Below are 15,917 nucleotides of genomic sequence, written 5' to 3' on the forward strand. Positions count from 1 at the left end.
ACATATTGATCATATCTAATAATGAAGTGTTTACCACGGGTAACGCTTCTTTGAGTAGCCTCGTTGGGATGGGGTCTAAGAGACAGGTAGACGGCTTAGCTGAGGATATCTTTAACATTAATTGTTGAAGGTCTATAGGATAAAAGCAGTCCAAGTATATGTCGGGAGTCGTCGTTCTTTCTAGCGGTCCTGCATTTAAAGATGAACTGTTAGAGGTTAAGGGCAAAAGATGATGAATTTTATCTCTAATTGTTATAATTTTATCATTAAAGAAGCTCATGAAGTCATCACTACTCAGAGCTAGAGGAATAGATGGCTCAGTAGAGCTGTGGCTATCTGTCAGCCTGGCTACAGTGCTGAAAAAGAAACCTTGGGTTGTTCTTGTTTTCTTCTATTAATGATGAGTAATAGTCTGATCTGGCCTTTCTTAGGGCCTTCCTATAGGTTTTCAGACTGTCTTGCCATTCCAAACGGGATTCCTCCACTTTGGTGGAGCGCCACTTACTTTCGATGTTTCGTGAGATTTGTTTTAATTTGCGAGTTTGGGAGTTATACCAAGGAGCTAATTTCCTTTGCTTTATCGTCTTCTTTATTAGAGGAGCGACAGAGTCTAAGGTCGTCCGTAGGCAAGTCGTAGCACCGTCTACAAATGTATCAATTTGAGAGGGACTGAGGTTAACATAGAGGTCCTCTGTTATGTTAAGGCACAACATAGACTGGAATGCTGTAGGAATATTTTCCTTAAATTTAGCTATAGCACTGTCAGATAGGCATCTAGTGTAGAAGCTGCTATCTGGTTTAGTATGGTCAGGTAGCAAGAATTCAAAAGTAATTAAAAAATGATCTGATAATACCAGATTCTGCGGAAATATTATTAAATCCTCAATTTCAATACCATATGCCAGCACAAGGTCGAGGGTGTGGTTAAAACAGTGCGTCGCCTTGTGCACACTCTGACTGAAACCGATTGAATCCAGTAATGAGTTGAAAGCAGTAGTAAGGCTATTGCTGTCAACTTCCACATGGATATTAAAATCACCAACAATAAGTACTTTGTCTGATTTAAGGACTACACATGATAAAAACTCTGAGTATGGACCTGGAGCTCGGTAGACAACAACAAATATAATTGGCTGTACTGATTTCCGTGTTGGATGTTGAAGATTAAGAACAAAGCTTTCAAAAGAGTTATAATTTAGTTTGGGTTTAGGGTTAATTAACAGGCTTGAATCAAATATGGCTGCAACTCCCCCTCCTCGGCCTGAGCCTCTAGGAATTTGAGTATACAGAGACACACACACAGAGACACACACACACACACACACAGACACACACACACAGAGACACACACACACAGAGACACACACACACACACACAGACACACACACACACACACACAGACACACACATACACACACACACACACACACACACAGAGACACATGAGACACACACACACACACACAGAGACACACACACACACACACAGACACACACACACACACAGACACACATAGACAGACACACACACACACACACACACACACACACACACACACACACACACACACACACACACACACACACACACACACACAGACACACACACACACACACACAGAGACACACACAGACACACACACACACACACAGACACACACACACACACACACAGACACACACAGACACACACAGAGACACACACACACACACACAGACACACACACACACACACACACACACACACACACACACACACACACACACACACATACAGAGACACACTCACACACAGAGACACACACACACACAGAGACACACACACACACACACAGGCACTCACACACAGAGACACACACACACGCAGACACAGACACACACACACACACACACACACAGACACACACACACACAGAGACACACACACACACACACACACACACACACACACAGAGACACACACATACACACACAGACACACACACACACACACACACACACAGACACACACAGACACACACACACACACACAGACACACACACACCCAGAGACACACCTAGCTCAGTATAAAGTATATAACGTGTTAAAGCTGTAGAAGACCTTCGTGCTGCAGACAGCGCTGACCTGTTGTTGTTGTGTGTGTTGTGTGTTGTTGTGTGTTGTTGTGTGTTGTTGTGTGTGTTGTGTGTTGTTGTGTGTTGTTGTGTGTTGTTGTGTTGTGTGTTGTTGTGTGTTGTTGTGTGTGTTGTTGTGTGTTGTGCAGTTCATCCACGGCTGGCTCATCCTGTCCTCCCTCATGCTGCTCTTCTGGTTCAGCTTCATGTACCTGGGGTGAGTCTGGCAAAACTTTATTAACACACAACAACCTTCTCAAACTTTATTAACACACAACAACCTTCTCAAACTTTATTAACACACAACAACCTTCCCAAACTTTATTTACACACAACAACCTTCTCAAACTTTATTAACACACAACAACCTTCTCAAACTTTATTAAAACACAACAACCTTCCCAAACTTTAACACACAACAACCTTCTCAAACTTTATTAACACATAACAACCTTCTCAAACTTTATTTACACACAACAACCTTCTCAAACTTTATTAACACACAACAACCTTCCCAAACTTTATTAACACACAACAACCTTCTCAAACTTTATTTACACACAACCTTCTCAAACTTTATTTACACACAACACAACAACCTTCTGAAACTTTATTTACACACAACACAACAACCTTCTGAAACTTTAACACACAACAACCTTCTGAAACTTTAACACACAACAACTTTCTGAAACTTTATTTACACACAACACAACAACCTTCTGAAACTTTATTTACACACAACCTTCTGAAACTTTATTTATACACAACCTTCTCAAACTTTATTAACACACAACAACCTTCTCAAACTTTATTTACACACAACAACCTTCTCAAACTTTATTTACACACAACCTTCTCAAACTTTATTTACACACAACACAACAACCTTCTGAAACTTTATTTACACACAACCTTCTGAAACTTTATTTATACACAACCTTCTCAAACTTTATTAACACACAACAACCTTCTCAAACTTTATTTACACACAACAACCTTCTCAAACTTTATTTACACACAACCTTCTCAAACTTTATTTACACACAACACAACAACCTTCTGAAAATTTATTTACCCACAACCTTCTCAAACTTTATTTATATACAACCTTCTCAAACTTTATTAACACACAACAACCTTCTCAAACTTTATTTACACACAACAACCTTCTCAAACTTTATTTACACACAACCTTCGGAAACTTTATTTACACACAACAACCTCGTCAAACTTTATTTACACACAACAACCTTCTCAAACTTTATTTACACACAACCTTCTCAAACTTTATTTACAAACAACACAACAACCTTCTGAAACTTTATTTACACACAACCTTCTGAAACTTTATTTATACACAACCTTCTCAAACTTTATTAACACATAACAACCTTCTCAAACTTTATTTACACACAACAACCTTCTGAAACTTTATTTACACACAACGTTCTTAAACTTTATTTACACACAACAACCTCCTCAAACTTCATTTACACACAACAACCTTCTGAAACTTTATTTACACACAACACAACAACCTTCTGAAACTTTATTTACACACAACCTTCTGAAACTTTATTTATACACAACCTTCTCAAACTTTATTAACACACAACAACCTTCTCAAACTTTATTTACACACAACAACCTTCTCAAACTTTATTTACACACAACCTTCGGAAACTTTATTTACACACAACAACCTCGTCAAACTTTATTTACACACAACAACCTTCTCAAACTTTATTTACACACAACCTTCTCAAACTTTATTTACAAACAACACAACAACCTTCTGAAACTTTATTTACACACAACCTTCTGAAACCTTATTTATACACAACCTTCTCAAACTTTATTAACACATAACAACCTTCTCAAACTTTATTTACACACAACAACCTTCTGAAACTTTATTTACACACAACGTTCTTAAACTTTATTTACACACAACAACCTCCTCAAACTTCATTTACACACAACAACCTTCTGAAACTTTATTTACACACAACCTTCTGAAACTTTATTTACACACAACAACCTTCTCAAACTTTATTTACACACAACAACCTTCCCAAACTTTATTAACACACAACAACCTTCTCAAACTTTAACACACAACAACCTTCTCAAACTTTATTAACACACAACAACCTTCTCAAACTTTATTAAAACACAACAACCTTCCCAAACTTTATTAAAACACAACAACCTTCCCAAACTTTATTAACACACAACAACCTTCCCAAACTGTATTAACACACAACAACCTTCTCAAACTTTATTAACATACAACAACCTTCTCAAACTTTATTAACACACAACAACCTTCTCAAACTTTATTTACACACAACAACACAACAACCTTCTGAAACTTTAACACACAACAACCTTCTGAAACTTTATTTACACACAACAACCTTCTGAAACTTTATTTACACACAACACAACAACCTTCTGAAACTTTATTTACACACAACCTTCTGAAACTTTATTTATACACAACCTTCTCAAACTTTATTAACACACAACAACCTTCTCAAACTTTATTTACACACAACAACCTTCTCAAACTTTATTTACACACAACCTTCTCAAACTTTATTAACACACAACACAACAACCTTCTGAAACTTTATTTACACACAACCTTCTCAAACTTTATTTATATACAACCTTCTCAAACTTTATTAACACACAACAACCTTCTCAAACTTTATTCACACACAACAACCTTCTCAAACTTTATTTACACACAACAACCTTCTCAAACTTTATTTACACACAACGTTCTGAAACTTTATTTACACACAACCTCCTCAAACTTTATTTACACACAACAACCTTCTGAAACTTTATTTACACACAACCTTCTGAAACTTTATTTACACACAACAACCTTCTGAAACTTTATTTACACACAACACAACAACCTTCTGAAACTTTATTTACACACAACCTTCTGAAACTTTATTTATACACAACCTTCTCAAACTTTATTAACACACAACAACCTTCTGAAACTTTATTTACACACAACCTTCTGAAACTTTATTTACACACAACCTTCTGAAACTTTATTTACACACAACAACCTTCTGAAACTTTGTTTACACACAACAACCTTCTGAAACTTTATTTACACACCACAACCTTCTGAAACTTTATTTACACACAACAACCTTCTGAAACTTTATTAAAACCACAGCGATAAGACAACACAAGGGTAACATGTGCCGCTGTGTTCCCGCGTGAAAGCGTTACCGTGGTAACGTGTGCCGCTGTGTGTTCCCGTGTCTCCAGCGAGGTGTTTAAGACGTACAACGTTGCGGTGGACTACCCCACGGTTGCCGTGGTGATCTGGAACTTCGGGGGGGTGGGGATGATCTGCATCCACTGGAAGGGCCCGCTGGCCCTGCAGCAGGCCTACCTCATCCTCATCAGCGCACTCATGGCCCTCGTCTTCATCAAGTACCTCCCAGAGTGGTCGGCCTGGGTCATCCTGGGAGCCATCTCCGTCTACGGTTGGAGCACACACACAGACACAGACACACACACACACACACACACACACACACACACACACACACACACACACACACACACACACACACACAGACACACACACACACACACACACACACACACACACACACACACACACAGACACAGACACACACACAGACACACACACAAACACACACACACACACACACACACACACACACACACACACACACACACACACACAGACAGACACACACACACACACACACACACACAGACAGACACACACACACACACACACACACAGACACACAAAAAGACACAGAAACACACACACACAGAGAAACACACACACACACACTCATTCTGTCACTCATACGTGGAAACATGGTTTCAACCATTTACAGATTAAATAAAGTTTTAAACGTCAGTGGAGCTGAGCCGTTTGCTGATGTCTCGGCGTTCCCATGATGCATTGCTGTGGTTGTTTGTGTCGTTGCAGACCTGGTGGCCGTCCTGTCCCCTAAAGGTCCTCTCCGCATGTTGGTGGAGACGGCACAGGAACGCAACGAGCCCATCTTCCCCGCCCTCATCTACTCCTGTGAGTTCAACTCTCTGTCTCCATGTCTGTGTGTCTGAAACTGGTCCAGTATTAAACCAGAACCAGGCTGCACTATGAAGGCCAAGATCACCATCGCCAAACTCCACCAGACTCCATGTAAATAATCAGGACTTTTATCAGCGTAAAACACACTTCATTCAAAGTGGACAGAAACTAAATAAAACTACCAAAAGCCGTCTTGGTTCATCTTTCCACTGTTCCAACAATCACCACTCTGGTTTGGTTGAAATAAACCCTTAATTCACCCATTTACATGTGGAGATATGCTGGCTCTATACACGCTAAAAGTCCTGTTTATTTACATGGAGTCTGGTGGAGATATGCTGGCTCTATACGCGCTAAAAGTCCTTATTATTTACATGGAGTCTGGTGGAGATATGCTGCCTCTATACACGCTAAAAGTCCTTATTATTTACATGGAGTCTGGTGGAGATATGCTGGCTCTTTACACGCTAAAAGTCCTTATTATTTACATGGAGTCTGGTGGAGATATGCTGGCTCTATACACGCTAAAAGTCCTGATTATTTACATGGAGTCTGGTGGAGATATGCTGACTCTATACACACTAAAAGTCCTGATTATTTACATGGAGTCTGGTGGAGATATGCTGGCTCTATTCACGCTAAAAGTCATGATTATTTACATGGAGTCTGGTGGAGTTTGGTGATGGTGATTTCGGGCTGTTTCATGTTAAACTAAAAGGATTTTACTCTTTAACTAAAAGGTCTATCTCTGTAGGGATCCATCCCATAATGTTGTCAGACACTTATAATAATCTGAGCCTGTTTGTTTGCGTGTTTGTGTTCAGCGGCCATGATGTGGACAGTGGGGATGGCGAGCCCAGCAGACGCTCAGCGCTCCGGACACGAAACAGGTCCGACATCGCAACACAACATGCTCATTACAGGACAATCACAACCAATCTGTAACATGCTTTTAACTGATTTTAATCTTGTGAAACATATACATAAAGTTATCTGTTATTGACTGAGTTAATCAGTTTTTTGGGATTGTGCCGCTGTGTTTTCCAGACGAAGAGGCGGAGCAGAGCAGTGGGGGGGCGGAGCCTGAGAGCAGGGGGGGGGCGGAGCCTGAGAGCCACCAGCCCCGGCCGTTTACTGACAGCGAGCTGGAGGAAGACCGTAAGTTCAGATCCGCTCTGTGAACATTCGCAGGTTTAATTCCCAGACGTCAAACACACCTTTAGAAAGTGTGTTTGGGTCCGAATGCACAGCCAACTTTTTTGATCTTTTTTTTTTACTTGTTTATTAAAGTTTTTAACGTTTATGGTCTTGACCAACTGCCACTTTGCTCGTTTGAAAGCCATAATGTCTCTCTCTGTCATGGGGGGGCCAAATTCTCTGGGCAGGTAAAGCAGAGAAAGGGGAGGTAACCTTGCTCCTTATGACCTCATAAGGAGAAGATTCCTGATTGGTCCATCTGAGCTTCCATTTTCTCAAAGGCAGAGCAGGATGCCCAGGGCTCAGTTTACACCTATCACCATTTCTAGCCACTGGGGGACCATAGGCAGGCTGGGGGAACTCATATTAATGTTAAAAAACCTCATAAAGTGACATTTTCATACCATAGGACCATTAAAGAAATCCCTGTGAGCCAGAACCTCAGATTTTCTGTCCGTAGGAAACTTAACGCTGTGATTTCTGTGTGTAGGGGGGGTGAAGCTCGGCCTCGGGGATTTCATCTTCTACAGCGTTCTGGTTGGAAAAGCTGCCGCGACCGGCGGAGACTGGAACACCACGCTCGCCTGCTTCGTCGCCATTCTCATCGTAAGTTGTAGTTTTGTTCAACGTGACATCATGACTTTCCTAAAGCCAAGTGGTGTGTTATCTGTACGCATTATGAGCTATGCACGTGTATGTCCACGCCGTATACAGCGGACGGCAGTCTGCAACGTCACAGCGTAGACATACACGCCACTCAGCAATTTCTAAGGCCACGTCTTTTCTGTTTCCCAGGGTCTGTGCCTGACGCTGCTGCTGCTCGCCATCTTTAAGAAGGCTCTGCCGGCGCTGCCCATCTCCATCACCTTCGGCCTGGTCTTCTACTTCTCCACTGACTTCCTGGTTCAGCCCTTCATGGACAACCTGGCTGCCAACCAGTTCTACATCTGAGAGCAGGGCCCGCCCCCTCCCATCTGAGAGCAGTGCGTGCCCCCTCCCATCTGAGAGCAAGGCCCGCTCCCATCTGAGAGCAAGCCCACACCCCTCCCATCTGAGAGCAAGCACCAGCCCCCTCCCATCTGAGAGCAAGACCCACACCCTCGCCATCTGAGAGCAAGGCCCCCTCCCATCTGAGAGCAAGCACCAGGCCCCTCCCATCTGAAAGCAAGCTCTACTCCCTCCCATCTGAGAGCAAGGCCTGACCCCTCCCATCTGAAAGCAAGCTCTACTGCCTCGCCATCTGATATCATCCTGGGCCAGCATTGATACATACAAAGACTACTTCCTGTCTCCTACCTTCTCTAAAAGTCTTTTTGAGGAACACGAAGCGTTGACTGATACCTGCTGACGACTATTTTAAACATCCTGTAACTTGTGTAGAGTCTCTGAATTCAAACGCTCGCCGTGATGTTTTGTTACTCCAAGCAGCGCGGCTGCGTGTGATTGGCCGGCGCTGCCGTCAGTCAGAGCAAAACAGCCTGTAAAGATTCCCTCTGGAGATTTAAGCTTTTTATCGTGTCCTGTCCTGGCTGCCGGTGTCTGTTCTCCACCTGGAGAACGTTGTTTAAAGTCTGCTGACATTATTTCTTCATAATGTAGTAAGACACTTCTCTGTAACGGACGCAGGTTCTTCCCTCTTTAACACTACACCAGCTACTTGATTTGTTGCTCTGGAAGCTGATTTGTATATTTAACATTGCATTAATAATTTGGAATAAACGTGTCTGTGAGGATCTCGGTCATCCAGGTCACAGTTATTCATGAAGATCAGCTGGACTCTGTAGAAGCTGCTCGAAGGCCTTTTGGTGTCTCATCCGAGAGACTTGTTCAGCTCTGTGCGATGCAGTGAGGAATGTGCAGACATGTTCATGTATATTTTAATTCCAGTTTAGTGTTGATGGATTTCAAGAATTTTTTTTAAACTACAGTTACAGCGAGTAGGGAGCAGCTCCGTCGGAAACTTATACGTAGTCATATTTTAACATCTATAGTTAGCGTTTAGCACTGACTTAACCCTTGTGTTGTCTTCCCGTCAACCTTGAAAAAACACTTTTTCCCGACGTTTTTGACGCCTTTTTTCACAGTTTGTTTTTGCTTTTTCTAACGTTTTAAATTGTAAAATTTTTCTTCTACACATTTTCAGCAATTATTTCTACGTCCCATATTTTCTGATAAAAAACAAAAATTGAAAACGGGTCTATGTGACCCAAAGTCAACACAAGGGTGTAGGGCCCTCTAGAATCAGTCTTACAGCAATTTCACAGAAACTATTGGGCTCTCGCAAAATCGTAGATTTAAAAAAGCTCTAAGACAGATTCCATAGGGCCCTGCATTGAGTCGGCGCTAAACACTGACTGGAGATGTCAAAAAGATGTGTAAGTTTCCAACCGAGCCACCCGGCAGTAACTGTAGTAAATTAACTCATGACTGGACCCAACACAAACGCACGGCCCAACAAAGAAGGGCCAACGCCAGGCCAAGGCTGGTACTGTGTGAAGGTTTCCAAGTCTAAAAGCTGCGGTGTACTGGTATGTACTACCAACAATGTAGAGAAGCCAGAACGTGAGTTTTTAGAAACTGCCGACCCCAAAAAGTGAGTTTTTATGAAGACAGAAGTGGAACAGACGAGAGGAATCAGCAGAGAGAACGGAGAGAGACACTAAGGTAACGTTGTGTCAGATGTTACGTACAGAAAGCATTTAGTTACCAAGTCAGACATCCAGATGTAAATTTTAAGCTGGCTGACTGTCTGTGAGTTCAGCTAACACACGTAGCGTTAGCATGTCTTCATAAAAGCTCAGTTATACGCTACGTGTGTTAGCTGAACTCCCAGACAGTCAGTCAGCCTAAAACTGACATCTGGATGTTTGACTTGGTAACGAAATGCTTTCTGTACGTAACATCTGACACAACGTTACCTTCAGAAAAACAGCTTTTAAGTTCTGGGTTCTTGAACCTGTTGGTAGTGAATATCAGCACACAGACAGACAGACAGACAGACAGACAGACAGACAGATACACACACACACACAGACACAGATACACACCCAAACACACAGACACAGATACATACACCCAAACACACAGACACACAAATATACATACACACACACACACACAGATACACACACACAGACACAGATACACACACCCAAACACACAGATACACACACGCGCACACACACAGATATACACACACAGACACAGATGCACACACGCACACACACACAAAGCAGCTTTAATACACGTTTCTGTTTGCTAGCAGACAATAAAAGAGGAAACCTTCACACGGTACTAGTCAATAGGGAGCAGAGGTGGGGGGGGTGTTTATATATTTTGTAGTAATAATGACTCAGGTGTAGTTTGGTTTCATCTCATCGTAGTTTTTTTTGTGCAATAAAGTTAAACTTGTGTAACGAGCTGAAGGAATAATAAAATACTCCAACTTTACATTTGGGATTTATTTATTTCTTTCTTTTCTATCGCAGCTTTTCAGCCTCTTTTAGCTCCTAGTTTGGGACGCACGGCTCAGAAAACACGTGCAGCTAGAAACAGAACAGACGCCTATTTCTCACGCCACACACCAGCATGTTGGAAGAGTTTACAGACAAAATAGAATAGGAAAAGAGTTTCTATGTAATTTAGACACAAATACATATTAATAAATGACATGTTGATGTTTGAAAGTCTCGAGGTTTTGATATAAATGTAATAATAAAAAAGGACTTTCTAATATGTCACCTGTTAATCCAGAATTAAATATTCTGGAGTCTATTCTGCCGTCAATCCTGCCGATGTTGTCTTTGCTGTAATCAGATCAGAATATATTTATATATTTATGTTTATGGGAAACATCCATGTGTCCAGACGAGGCTAGCAGCAGCAGCAGCGTCAGACACCTTCCTGGTGGGGAAGACGTAGAAAACACTGAATTGAATGAATAATGCAGTGACAGTAGTGGACTTTGTTAGGTGTGAAGCCCGTTGTAGGGAACCATCTACGTTACGGTTTTATTTTTGACAACTGAGGTCGAAAGAAACCCAAATTTCGGACTTTTTGAAAACGGTTCAGATTTGACCCGAGGACCAGAAGGGGTAAGAACTGGACCAGAACCCTAAAAACCAGGAGCCTCCCATGAGTCTGCCGACAGTTTAAATGTCTCTCTGAGAGGAAGACAGGTTTCTGACTCCTGGAATACAACCATTTACTCCCAGCTCATTTAAATATTATATAATAAAGACAGACAGAGTTCCTTTTACACACCAACAGGTTTATTGTGGATTTTAAAAAACAAACAGTTGAAAACAAAGACAGACGAGTTCTAACTCCTCTCCTCAAACTGGGCCTTGTTCTTCAGGAGGAAGGCTGCCAGGTACTCGATGGGGTTGGGAGGTCTGCAACACACAACACAAGTCTACATCAGAGAGAGTGGGGGTGTAGTGTAGTGTAGTGTAGTGTGTGTGTGTAGTGTATAGGAGGGCTGGGCAATATATTGAGATTATATCGATTTCATGATAGGAGACTAGATATCGTCTTAGATTTTGGATATCGTGATATGACATAAGTGTCTGTTCCTGGTTGTAAAGGCTGTATTACAGTAAAGTGAGGTCATGTTCTGACCTCACCAGACTGTAGCTGTTCTATTATTCACCTTTACCCTCTTAGTCATTATATCCACATTACTGATGATTATTCATCTAAACTCTCATTGTGAAGATATTCTGTTAAAGCACCACTTGTAAACCCTAGAATATCACCATCGAGGTGTTAGGACAAGAATATATCGTGATATCTGATTTTCTCCCTATCGCCCAGCCCTAGTGTGTGTAGTGTGTATGTAGTGTGTGTATAGTGTCTGTAGTGTGTGTGTAGGGTGTGTAATGTGTGTGTAGTGTGTACCTGTCCTTGGCGAGCAGCAACAGCCCCTGCAGCAGGATGTAATGTGTGTATAGTGTCTGTAATGTGTGTATAGTGTCTGTAGTGTGTGTGTAGTGTGTGTGTAGTGTGTGTTGGGGCTGCCATTTCTTTAGTCCATTAGTCATTTTTTATGCTTATTCATGCTTACTTACTTATTTCCAAGAAACTTCTGAGCACATTTACGGTAAACCCAAGATTTAAAGTGGTGCTTTTGCAGGATTAATTGTGGAGAAACTCAGTTTTACAGATGGTTAATTAACTACATTTATATTGTGCTTTTCTAGTCTTAACCACCTCTCAAAGCTCACAGCTCTGTCGATTAAATCAACTAATCGATTAGTCGACTAAATCCTATAAGTGTTAGTCGACTATGAATTTCTTTAGTCGAGGACAGCCCTATTGTGTGTGTAGTGTGTGTGTAGTGTGTGTGTAGTGTCTGTAATGTGTGTGTAGGGTGTGTAATTTGTGTGTAGTGTCTGTAGTGTGTGTGTAGGGTGTGTAGTGTGTGTGTGTAGTGTGTGTAGTGTGTGTAGTGTGTGTAGTGTGTGTAGGGTGTGTAGGTTGTGTAGGGTGTGTATAGTGTCTGTAGTGTGTGTGTAGGGTGTGTAGTGTGTGTAGTGTGTACCGGTCCTTGGCGAGCAGCGACAGCCCCTGCAGCAGGATGTAGTGTGTGTGTGTAGTGTCTGTAATGTGTGTGTAGTGTCTGTAGTGTGTGTATAGTGTCTGTAATGTGTGTGTAGTGTCTGTAGTGTGTGTATAGTGTCTGTAATGTGTGTGTAGTGTCTGTAATGTGTGTGTAGTGTCTGTAATGTGTGTGTAGTGTCTGTAATGTGTGTGTAGTGTCTGTAGTGTGTGTATAGTGTCTGTAATGTGTGTGTAGTGTCTGTAATGTGTGTGTAGTGTCTGTAATGTGTGTGTAGTGTCTGTAATGTGTGTGTGGTGTAATGTGTGTGTAGTGTCTGTAATGTGTGTGTAGTGTCTGTAGTGTGTGTATAGTGTCTGTAATGTGTGTGTAGTGTCTGTAGTGTGTGTATAGTGTCTGTAATGTGTGTGTAGTGTCTGTAGTGTGTGTGTAGTGTCTGTAATGTGTGTGTAGTGTCTGTAATGTGTGTGTAGTGTAATGTGTGTGTAGTGTCTGTAATGTGTGTGTAGTGTCTGTAGTGTGTGTATAGTGTCTGTAATGTGTGTGTAGTGTCTGTAGTGTGTGTATAGTGTCTGTAATGTGTGTGTAGTGTCTGTAATGTGTGTGTAGTGTCTGTAATGTGTGTGTAGTGTCTGTAATGTGTGTAGTGTAATGTGTGTGTAGTGTCTGTAATGTGTGTGTAGTGTCTGTAGTGTGTGTGTAGTGTCTGTAATGTGTGTGTAGTGTCTGTAGTGTGTGTATAGTGTCTGTAATGTGTGTGTAGTGTCTGTAATGTGTGTGTAGTGTCTGTAGTGTGTGTATAGTGTCTGTAATGTGTGTGTAGTGTCTGTAATGTGTGTGTAGTGTCTGTAATGTGTGTGTAGTGTCTGTAATGTGTGTGTAGTGTCTGTAATGTGTGTGTAGTGTCTGTAATGTGTGTGTAGTGTCTGTAATGTGTGTGTAGTGTCTGTAATGTGTGTGTAGTGTCTGTAATGTGTGTGTAGTGTCTGTAATGTGTGTGTAGTGTCTGTAATGTGTGTGTAGTGTCTGTAATGTGTGTGTAGTGTCTGTAATGTGTGTGTAGTGTCTGTAATGTGTGTATAGTGTCTGTAATGTGTGTGTAATGTCTGTAGTGTGTGTGTAGGGTGTGTAGTGTAGTTTGTGTGTGTGTGTAGTATAGTGTGTACCGGTCCTTGGCGAGCAGCGACAGCCCCTGCAGCAGGATGGGGACCACGGTCTGGTCCAGGTAGGCCCGGGTCGGCAGCGCCTGCAGGTCCACCTTCTGCTTCGACATCTTGTCTGCACTCGGCTTCTCGTTCTCCAGCGTCCTCTGGGGATGACGCAAAGCATGCTGGGACTTCAGCCTCTCAGGGATCAGTCAGTGTGTGAGTGTGAGTGTGAGTGTGTGTGTGTGTGTGTGTGTGTGTGTGTGTGTGTGTGTGTTACCTGGATGTTCTCTGTCAGGTACTCTGCGTGAGGGTTCTCAGACACCTGCAGGATCATCATCATCACATTAAATGTACACTCCGATTAGCAGTGCATTGTGGGTATTTTATAGAGTTGGAACGCTCTTACAAAATGTTGAACACATTACATACATACCAGACAGACAGGCAGACAGACAGGCAGACAGACAGGCAGAGACAGATCTAACACAGCTAGAGAGAGAGGTCCATCAAACGACTACTAGTCTAAAGTACCAGTGGGCCAGTGAGAAGTGCCTTTGGGCATCTTCTGTAACATGTAACCCTATTGACAGTAGTACAGTACTATAGTGTACTGTAGTACTATAGTGTACTGTAGTACTGTGTAGTTGAGTGTAGTACTCACAGGAGTGTGTCCCTCCATGGAGTGATCTGCATCTGTGTGATCTGTAAGACAAAACCAGACACTGTGACTTCTCACACACACACACACACACACACACACACACACACACACACACACACACACACACACACACACACACACACACACACACACACAGTTGCCCTGCAACAGCGCTGCCATGGCAACCACCTATCCCTGAACATGACCCAACTCCATGCTGCACAAGTATTTGCAGGTTACACCCGTTTCATTCATATAATAACCCATGTGAACTCTGACTGATAATCTAATCTGTCAGAGCTCATTCGGAGATCAGTGGATTCATCCGTACAGACAATAGAGACAATATTGGCCAATTTACACAGCAGAATGTGTGATAAACGTCCTTAAACTGCCCGATATTTGAATGGAGTTTGGTGCAGAGAAACTCCTAAACTCAAGGGTTAAGGAACATTGAGAATAAAATAAAACATGGCCGTATTTACGAGCATCCCCTAATGATTTCTAGTTAACGTTCAGTTTACTTCGGTACACGCCCCAGAAGTAAAGAATCGCTAAATTAGCAGATTTTTGAACACAGTTTGCTTCACAGAAACTTGATTCAGCGCAGCGGAGCATCCGGAGTCTGTTGTATGAATAAACTCAGCTGGAGAACACTAGTGCAGCTAGTTTCTTATTAAAAAGAACAACTATTACAAATAAAGTGGCTAAAATATGACTAATACGTTTATTTTATTCAACTCTGTGTCTTCGCTGCTAACTGAGAACGTTACTGAACCAAACCTCTAACAGATTTGACTCATTTTAAGCGTCCATCGGCGATTTTAAGCGCCGGTAAAATAGCTTAGCATCACATTAGCTGCTAACGCTCTCTATCCGGTTATTTAACGTCACTAATGGTTACATTTCACCGCTGTAGTTTCGACTGAGTCCTCAAAATCATCAAATCTAACCGGAAAAACGCAGTAAACAAACGCAAATACGGCATAAACGGCGAAAAAGGTGATCTATGTTCAACAATTAACTTACCGTCCGCCATGTTTGTTGTGGATATTAACGTAAGATGTCTGGCGTACCGTACGCACGTCGATTCTGTTCAACGGCTACGTACAAAATAT

General features: G+C 41.9%; 2 protein-coding genes across 2 annotated transcripts in view; one reads left to right on the forward strand and one right to left on the reverse strand.

Annotated features, from left to right (window-relative positions):
* The window catches only part of psen2 (presenilin 2), a 17,966-nt gene extending 8,803 nt beyond the window's left edge, over positions 1 to 9,163 (forward strand). Inside the window, exons 5-11 of the mRNA XM_028598276.1 lie at positions 2,266 to 2,333; positions 5,423 to 5,643; positions 6,129 to 6,227; positions 7,058 to 7,123; positions 7,281 to 7,391; positions 7,921 to 8,036; positions 8,226 to 9,163. Coding sequence (XP_028454077.1) covers positions 2,266 to 2,333; positions 5,423 to 5,643; positions 6,129 to 6,227; positions 7,058 to 7,123; positions 7,281 to 7,391; positions 7,921 to 8,036; positions 8,226 to 8,381 — 837 coding nt within the window. The 3' untranslated portion in view covers positions 8,382 to 9,163. The remainder of the gene's footprint in view (positions 1 to 2,265; positions 2,334 to 5,422; positions 5,644 to 6,128; positions 6,228 to 7,057; positions 7,124 to 7,280; positions 7,392 to 7,920; positions 8,037 to 8,225) is intronic.
* A 2,516-nt stretch (positions 9,164 to 11,679) lies between these two features.
* dpy30 (dpy-30 histone methyltransferase complex regulatory subunit) lies at positions 11,680 to 15,917 on the reverse strand. Its single transcript, XM_028605621.1, has 5 exons — positions 15,829 to 15,917; positions 14,800 to 14,840; positions 14,416 to 14,460; positions 14,157 to 14,299; positions 11,680 to 11,824 (listed from the first exon to the last, which is right to left on the reverse strand). Exons 1-5 carry the CDS (start codon positions 15,836 to 15,838, stop codon positions 11,752 to 11,754), a joined length of 312 nt encoding a protein of 103 aa, XP_028461422.1. The 5' UTR covers positions 15,839 to 15,917; the 3' UTR covers positions 11,680 to 11,751.

This window comes from Perca flavescens, chromosome 2 (genome assembly GCF_004354835.1).
Source record: "Perca flavescens isolate YP-PL-M2 chromosome 2, PFLA_1.0, whole genome shotgun sequence".
In the NCBI taxonomy this organism is placed as follows: Eukaryota; Metazoa; Chordata; class Actinopteri; order Perciformes; family Percidae; genus Perca; species Perca flavescens.

Coding starts and splice junctions, on each gene's coding strand:
- dpy30 (XM_028605621.1), bottom strand. Junction 14,300..14,415: donor ACCTGACAGAGAACATCCAG/GTAACACACACA, acceptor CGTCATCCCCAG/AGGACGCTGGAGAACGAGAA. Junction 11,825..14,156: donor TCGCTGCTCGCCAAGGACCG/GTACACACTATA, acceptor TGTGTGTTGCAG/ACCTCCCAACCCCATCGAGT.